This window comes from Nuphar pumila, chromosome 9 (genome assembly GCF_984573655.1).
Source record: "Nuphar pumila chromosome 9, dmNupPumi1.hap1.1, whole genome shotgun sequence".
Lineage (NCBI taxonomy): Eukaryota > Viridiplantae > Streptophyta > Magnoliopsida > Nymphaeales > Nymphaeaceae > Nuphar > Nuphar pumila.
The window spans coordinates 29,104,357-29,113,199 of record NC_143257.1 but is presented as its reverse complement, the minus strand read 5'-3'; the positions used below and the strand labels follow the sequence as shown (position 1 = coordinate 29,113,199).

General features: G+C 38.9%; 1 protein-coding gene across 1 annotated transcript; it reads left to right on the top strand.

Moving 5' to 3' along the window:
* Positions 1-3,318: 3,318 nt before the first annotated feature.
* On the top strand, positions 3,319-8,551 carry LOC149828530 (WRKY transcription factor 72A-like). Its single transcript, XM_090016874.1, has 5 exons — positions 3,319-3,358; positions 4,152-4,238; positions 5,841-6,386; positions 7,207-7,320; positions 7,416-8,551. Exons 2-5 carry the CDS (start codon positions 4,191-4,193, stop codon positions 8,376-8,378), a joined length of 1,671 nt encoding a protein of 556 aa, XP_089873000.1. The 5' UTR covers positions 3,319-3,358; positions 4,152-4,190; the 3' UTR covers positions 8,379-8,551.
* Positions 8,552-8,843: the final 292 nt, after the last annotated feature.

The following is an 8,843-nucleotide window of genomic DNA, read 5'->3' as shown; positions in this document are numbered from 1 at the left end:
TTTATACTTGTTTCCACCAGAGTGTGGGATGAAATTACGGTATCCTTGTGAGATGCTGTGACACAAACCAAATAACATACAAACCAATATAAACACTCTCAAGTAAAATTCAAGATTTCTGGGTATAGTTAAAAGATGATATGTGTTACTGGATTCCTTGGGTTCTGGCTACACCTCAAAGACGGTGTATGTTACCAAACTCGTGGTCTGCTTAGAGAGGTAGATGGTATAAACTCAGTGGGACACTCTTTGTGTTTGTGAGAGCGAGGCATCTCACCCGGTACTTAGTTCTCAGAGTTATGTGTCATAAGTGATAGATCCAAGTCTTCTGCAAAAGCTCTAGGATGCATCATTTTTCTATTTTATGCTATTGGGAAGTACTCTCTCGATCACAGGCCATCCCCATTGGGTATCTGTACGGCTAGTCACTCGGGTTACTTGATAACATAACAAACCCTCGAGTGGTCTCGATCCGCTATGACGTTTAGCCTGTGCGTACCCATAGAGCGAGCTAATAAAACAAACTTAAATATTTACTTTTAATTTGTAGTAATACATATCTTTTTTTTATCAAAATGATGATACTTTGGTTTTGAATGAATGTTGAGAACAATTCATGTGATTCATACGAAATATGCAAATTATATATTTATATTCTAATAGATGAATGTTTACTTATACACATGGCACTATGTACATATACAATGATAAAATGATGCTTACTCAGATTGGTTATAGTCTGACCTTTCTACCTTTCTTGTTTTTCCAAGTAAATGATGTGCACATAGCGTATTGTGGGCATCGTTGTGCGCGGAGTCATAAGATCATATATTTGTAATCCTACGGATCTCTGATGAACATTATGACATGATTTTTATTATTCTTGTAATAATAATGATATTGAATTTGGCATGAATAATCTATGTTATCCCTTGTAACTAGCCCAACTATTTGACCGAATGGTTAACCAAATATTTCGTTGTGATTTAAAAAAAAAATTATTCCAAAATTTTAAAGTTAAATAATTGTGGCGTTACACAATCGAATCAGATCCATAGACTCACATGGAAATCCATGCCAGATCTAGATCCATTACATTTAAGATTTTTTTATAAATAGATGATTTAAAAGAGAGGGACAATCGTTGATGGAAGCTATTTGTGATTTCTTATTCTATTATTTTCTCTCATATTTTTCTTAAATTATTTACATTATTGAATTTTGAGTTGCTTTCATATTCCTTTGTTTGCAAGTAGCAATCAAGCCCCTTCGATTTACATCAATTGGTGTTACAGCCGAAGTCCTGATCATGTTTACGATGTCGAAAAATGAAAGTGAAGAAAGCATGAAAGTGATAACGGTCGAAAGCCAAGATTCATCAAAAGAAGCAACGTTGAAGGGATGTTTTCCTGATTGAGTGATAATGTCTTGTTGATAGCTTAGACAATAAATAAGCTATAAGAGGATGAAAGCATAATAAATCTTGGTTTTGGGGAATTTGAACGATAAAATGTCACTCATGCGATGTCTAGAAGAGCGATCCTTCGAAGAGGATGCGCCCAAGGAAAACCCCTATCAAGAGGTTGGTGACAGTGCATTGATGTCGTAGGGTTGCAGCCGGTATGTAGCATGGAGGAGGCTTCGACAAGCAGCGATGAGGCATCGTCGATCGAGCCACTGCCATGTGCGCACCTCTTGGTGCATAACATAGGAGGAGGGTTTTCACACTCTCTCCCCTTTCTGCCACCGCCCTTCCCTTCTAGTTCGTTCGCCCTCCTTTGTGCCCTTGCCACCTCTGACCCACCCAACAGCTCATTGTCGATGGGTGCAGGCCGGCAGGGACCAATCCCACCGTCGGGGGTGGTCGGCGGTGCACCTCAGTCCACCGCTCCACCAGCCCTAGGGCAGAAAGGGGGAGTCGTCGTGGGAGCACCCATCGATGGCCAGCCATCGTCCAGTGGGTTTCTGCCAGACGGGGCAGACCGACAAGGACCATCCCTACCTGGGGTGGCCACGTTGTCGACGGCAGTGGATGGGAGCCACTGCCTGCCCAGCCTGGGTTTCCTGAAATTGGTCGGGCTCCCCGTGAACCAGGAACCAGCCAAACTGGTTCGGCTCAGGAACTGGTATCCAACCTGGTTCCTGGCATTTTGGGTCTAGATTCGAGCCAGTTTTCACCAGTTCCTACCCAAAATGCTCCGGTTCCAGGTACTATGGGTCCGGTGCAGGGTGTCCCACCTATGTATTGGGCTCAATCTCTTGATTTTGGTTGGAATGATCATATGCAAACCCAAACTGGACCTAATCGGACCTTAATAGAGCTTTAGTTCTAAACTGAACTGTGTCAAGATCAGACCCATAAATATTTTGGATCTGGATCAGAGTTAAACTAGACCTACAAGCATTAAGCTTCAATCCAATATCTGACCCACCGTGATCTAATTGAATCTTCACCAAGCCTGTTATCCTGGTCACCCAAATCCAAATTCAACCCATGAACTAAACCAAACCCGTACTCAAACCCATCAACATCAGCCCTTAGTCACCCTTTTGTTCCATGAATTCCCCACCTAGGCCTACCCAAATCAACCGAAACCCCACTCTGCCCTTAATTGAGCCAGCTTCAATCTCTTGGAGACTCGTGCATTGTACAGTAACTGAGAAAACTCAGATTTGAGTCACCATAAGCCTTCTTATATTAAGACTCAAGGTATACAATGGAGTCAGCTGTATGTTTTAGCTGAGTAAATGAAGTCATCTATGCACTCTACTTAGAAAAGCAAAAGTAGGTATGGTCAACGAGTCAAACCAACAAAACAATGGGTGTTCAGGCTCAGCTTATAATTTGCATTCCAACCATGTTTGAGATCAGTTTTTTTTGCTCGCGTTAATCAAGCCGAGCTTGAGCCAGATGAGCTGAGATCAAGCTGGCACATTCAAATAAAAAAAAAATCAATATGCTCCATGGAGAGAATGGAACCCATGTCCTGGAATTTGCAAGCATTTGACTCATCGTGCTATTTTTGATATAAATGCTACACGAATGATATATATACATATCATCCAAGATGAGCCCATAAGAGACGACCAGAGCTAAGCCGTATCAAGCTGAACATTCATTCTTCGTACTCGACTCGCTTATGCTACACCAAGCTGCTCATGTCTCAGCTCACTGAGCTCATATGACAACCCTGAACTGAGAAAACTGCGAGCAGCTCGGTCCGTTTACCAGCCTTTTGTTTCAATTGAAAATAATAATAATAATAACAGAAGGGCGTTTTAGTCACGCGCCTATATATACTGGAAATTGCATTATCTTCAGGAGAGGAGTCATGAATGCAAGAAAGAGATAGGAAAGGTGTGGCTTCTACAGCTTCTATTCATTGATTTTTATTCCTTTTTCCTGCTGTTTGGATGAAAATGGGAAATGGGTTTCATTATTTTCTTTTTCCTATATATTCATCTCCTGGTTTTCTTTTTTCTTTTCTTTTTTTTCTAAAATTAAAATCTTGGGATTCCTTTCTTCAGATTGGAAGGTGGATTGCCGTTGAAGGTGAAAGTTTGAAGCCTTCCTTTCCTCATAAGAAAAATTCAAACATCACCAATGTGTTTTTTTTTAAGTAAAGAGAATCGTTTCATTAAGATAGCAAATAAGAGAGAGAGAGAGAGATCATCGCTTCTTTGCTATATTGATGAATCGAATCTCTTAATCTTCCAAAAGGAAAGAAAAATATCATATTAAATGATTCTGCCACCATCATTATTATTATGCAATGCAGAAAAAAACTTGATTGGTTTTATCGATGATGTATTAGAATCTAATCTGTCGGTTTCTTTCTTTTATATCTTTTAGAAGTATGCGACTATGAAGCTCCACAAAATCCTTTATGGTTGTTGCAGTTCATGATATTCATGAGAAATCTTAAATATTGTGGACGAAACTCATCTTATGATCACAGATTTGGATTGAATGGCCAATAAAACTTTCGGTATTTGTGGGCCATGTGCCACAGAATATAATATGATTTATCAGACTATATATTTACTTTCCCAGTATGATAATAAAATTTAAGCTTCATGTTAAAGAAATATCAATTTCTATTGGTCTTCTGCATTTCTTATTCCTTCTGGTATATGTTGTTCTTGACCAGGCTTCAGGAGGAAATGAAAGGGCAGAGAGGGAAGGTAACATGAAACCATTTTCAGACGACCTAAAAGATTCAGTCTCCGTTGACAAGGTGAGCTTCATTCTTTATATATTGATTTTTCAGGCTAGCGAACATGCAAAAATGTTCTTTATTATTATTCAAAGAAAATATTGTTGCCATTTTTTTTTTGTACCTAATATGAGTTTCATTGTGAATATGTGAAAAATAATTTTATTGATTAATAAAGAGCAAAACACAGTTACTATTATTTGGTAAATATAAAGAAAAATTATTGTTTTGGTTCCCTGAAATTCTTATTAATTAAGGACAAGAAAAAGCTTCATCATGCTATTGCTAGCTTAGGAGATGGCACTAAAAACGAGTCTCCAATTCTTCAGCTGCATACTATCACTAGGAAGTCTAGGATCATAAAATATCCAGGAAAACTGGGAACTTAAATAGGTATCAGAAGACTACCTTGAATTCCACTGAAAGTTGAGAGTTTCTTGGATTATTGGTGTTCCTGGTGGGAAATTGGAAAACCTTGGAATCTTGATTAATTACTGGAGGCACTTGAATTGTACTGAAGAATCACCAGATTCAGGTCGCTAGATAGAATATAGTTGCTACAGGTGCTAGTTTATACATCTCCTTTTGTGAATTGACAAATGATAATTAATTATTCAACTTTTTTTTTTGTGAATTGACAAAATATTATTCAACTTTTTTATTTTGACTGTTTATTAACAGAATCAACCAATCTGTGCATTGGAGTGTCCAATCCCACAGAAGTCATGGTTGTTGGGTCAAGGTTTTTATCATGATATATTTTTCCTTTTCAAGAAAAATTAACAGAGTTTAAAGTAGGAAAATAACACCAACTTTTTCTCGTGAGAAATTGAACTCTTATCTCCAGAAGATGCCCAACAAAATTAATTAAAAAAGAAAACAAATTTTTACAAAATAAAAAATTCAGAAACAATCATTTTTGCCGATATTTACATTTTTTTTGGATAGTCAATATTTACATTTTCATCAGCTGCATAATGTCATTTCTTTTTTAAAAAACACCGACATTTTCACACTGTTTGCTAAGAGATAGATGACAAGACAAATAGTACCCTTGAAATTTCCAAGTGGGTCCGATTCGCATATTGGCAAGTCAGAGTGGATCTGCAGCTCCAGGATACGTCAAATATGCCTGACCCAATTCATGACCTGGATCCAACCATCCATCTGTTGCAGGCTGGATCTTGGTCATGTTGGGTCCAATTTGAACCCATATCAAATGATATCCAGTTGGTTTTGATCCGGTTATGTGGACCATATATCCACAGAGTCTGACTCAATTAAAACGTTGTTGCAGGGGCATGCCATTTTAGCTGCATGTCCCTGGTGGCACGCCAAAACACACACACATATTATTTTTAATTATCTTTGATGATTTTTTATATTATTCCAGTAATTTTTTTTATAAATTAAAATATCAAAAAATATTCTTTATTGGTTAAAATTTTTAAAAATCCATGCCCTTGTATCCTATATTTCAAATATTTTACGAACTCGCGTCTCAAATCGAGTCACGTGTTGGATTGTATCCATATCTTTATGGTACAGATGCAAAATTCTTGATTAAAAAGTTACCCATATAATATATGTATTCTAACATAACACTATCACCATTATATCCAGGAGGACCAACTTGAATCTGCCAAAGCTGAGATGGGTGAAGTGAGAGAAGAGAATGAGAGGTTGAAGATGATGTTATCACGAATAGTAAAGGACTACCAAGCACTGCAGATGCATTTCTTTGACATTGTTCAACAAGAAGAGAACGACAGGAAATGCTTAGAAGCCACTGCTAATATTACCACTACTACTACCAGCAGTTCAGATCATGATACTGAAGGGACAGAGTTGGTTTCTCTAAGTCTTGGTAACAATTCGACAGCACTTCCCAAGAAATATCAGGAGAAGGAGAACGGCAAGAGCAACAACAATAAAGAGGAAGATGATCGTTTGAAAGAAGTGTTAGATCTTGGACTTGATTGCAAATTTCAGCAGAATGATCAGACTTCACAGAATAGCCATGAGGGATCAAAAGGGGAAGATGTTGCAGAGGGTTCGCCTCCAAACAAGCTTTTGAAGACACCTAGAAGTGCAGAAGATGATGTCTCACAGCAGGCCCACGTCAAGAAAGCTAGTGTTTCTATTAGGGCATTGTGTGACACAATCACGGTGAGTATTGTTACTGCTATTATATATATATATATATATTGTATTTAACCTTGGATGGATTCAACCTTTTGAAAATGACTAAAACACTTTTAAAATAATGGTAGTTTTTAAAATGTAAGGCTGCTTTTTGATATTATAATGGTAACTTTTGATAGCTTAATACATTTTTATAAAAGGTGTTTGACTTTTCAATTGGCTTCAAGTTCAAAAGAATTATAATGCCCAAAAAAATAATCATGCATTTTTTAAAAATACAATTATTTTAAGTATATTTTAGTTATTTTAATAAAGTTGATATATATACCCACACTAAGAAGCGGGTAACATAATGGAGCCCACCTTCCTGAGGTAAAACTCCTGCCCCCTCAGAGTTACATGCCCCAACCATGATAAATCAACGGTAGCCCCCATGCGTCAGTGGGATTCAATCCTGGGCTTTCAACTTGACATAGGAACCCCTTGACCACATGGGTAACCACTGCGGTACATAGCATAACCTTATTGGTAGTTTCTGCATGTACATGCATATGCACATGTGCCTAAATGCTTGCTCAAGGATGGACGCTATACTAGACAACTTGCACTGCTTGAGTGCAAGCATGCACACACAACACGTTGCCGGTATGCAATTGCATGGTCATGATGATATTGCATCCATGTTGGTGCATATGAACATGTGCTTAGCATATACTCTATGCATGAGAGCATGCACCACTATTAGTTATCTCATACTCGTGGTTTATGTCATCAAAACTCAAAGAATGTATTGAATCAAAGGAAGTTAATTGAGCTAACGCTGAAATTTTTTTGTAATGATCAGATGCAAGATGGATGCCAATGGAGGAAATATGGGCAAAAAATCGCTAAAAGCAACCCATGCCCAAGAGCCTACTACAGATGCACAGTAGCATCAGCATGCCCAGTAAGAAAACAGGTATATGTAATTCAAGAATTGTAATAAAGTTATATTTTTTAGCAGTTTAATTAAAAGATGGATACTAAATATGATTCTTCTCTAACTTTGATCAGGTTCAAAGATGTGCAGAAGACACGTCCATACTCATAACCACATATGAAGGAACCCACAACCACCGCCTCCCACTCCAAGCCATAGCCATGGCTTCCACCACCTCTGCTGCCGCTTCCATGCTCATGTCGGGCTCGTCTGCTCCGGCGGCAGCAGCAGCTTCCACCGCTGCTGGATTCACGTTTGATCTATCCTATAATTCGAGAACAAGACCATTCTATCTATCACAACCTGCCATTTCATCATCCCCAACTTACCCTACAATCACACTGGATCTGACCTCCTCATCCTCTATTCCCAAATTCACTAGGCTTTCATCTGCTTTTTCTGCACCCCCTAGGTACTCTTCTTCACTTGGGTTCTCAAATCTGACCTTTTCTTCAGACCAAAGCACCCTTCCTGCATCTTGGAACTGCGGCACTCCCTCCACCAACACTGGCTACTTCAGCTATGGGTCCCATCAATTCAACAAGAGCCCAATTGTGTCATCAGCTCCAGCAAGACCACCACATGAGGAATTCTATCAGACCTATCTTCAAAAACTGAACCATTCATCATCAGCACCAATGTCATCATCCCAGCAAAACTCCTCGGCGAACACGATCACGGCTGCTACGAAGGTGTTAACATCGGACCCGAATTTCCAATCGGCATTGGCGGCTGCGATCACATCAATTGTCGGCGGCAGCAACAATAATGGGACTATTCCTGCTGGGCAGAGCAATGGAGAGAGTATGGTTCAAAGTTTGAAGTGGAGGGAGCAGTTTTCAACTTCCATGGCTGCTTATTCATCAGCAGGAGATGGAGCAGGTTGTGGATCAACCTATTGGAACAAGACTTCTGCTAATGATAGTGGGAATGGGAAGAATGGAAGCTTGCTATTTCTTGCACCGTCTTTGCCTTTTTCTTCTGCCAAGGGTGCTTCTACCTCACCCGCTGCTGATAGTAGAGAACATGTTAGCTGACGCTTTAGGTGATTGTCAACCGTTGATTTTCTTGGATTGGAATCTTGAAATTGGTTTTTAGCAGTCGGATGGTGGAGAGAAAGAGATAAGAAGAGAGATCCGGTGAGTTGGCGTAGGCTGACTTTATGTTGTACATTATGAAAATGAGGGTTGAATATAAGAAAGAAGAAAAATTTATTGTGGTTGGTGAGGTTTTGGTTGGATGGCTATTGGTAGGAGAGAGAGAGAGAGACGCCAAACATGTCTTTTGTATTTATTCAAAAAAACAAAAGAATAGACTCTGATATGAGTCAGAGACTCAGATGTAGATAGATCCAAGGGCGTATTTGAATCAAGTAGCTCCCAACTAGATCAAAATAGATGCATTATTCGTATTTTAGTCCAGTTCATTGGAAGTTGCCCTTGATCAATATGAAAACCCCACGTGGTATAATGGATTTTTCTTAGGCGTTTTTGTTTCACGCT

Excerpts from the sequence above, each read along its gene's own strand:
- LOC149828530 (XM_090016874.1), top strand. The coding sequence starts at position 4,191 with ATGAAACCATTTTCAGACGACCTAAAAGATTCAGTCTCCGTTGACAAG. Across the intron at positions 6,387-7,206 it reads CATTGTGTGACACAATCACG|ATGCAAGATGGATGCCAATG; the intron begins GTGAGTATTGTT and ends TGTAATGATCAG. Across the intron at positions 7,321-7,415 it reads CATGCCCAGTAAGAAAACAG|GTTCAAAGATGTGCAGAAGA; the intron begins GTATATGTAATT and ends AACTTTGATCAG.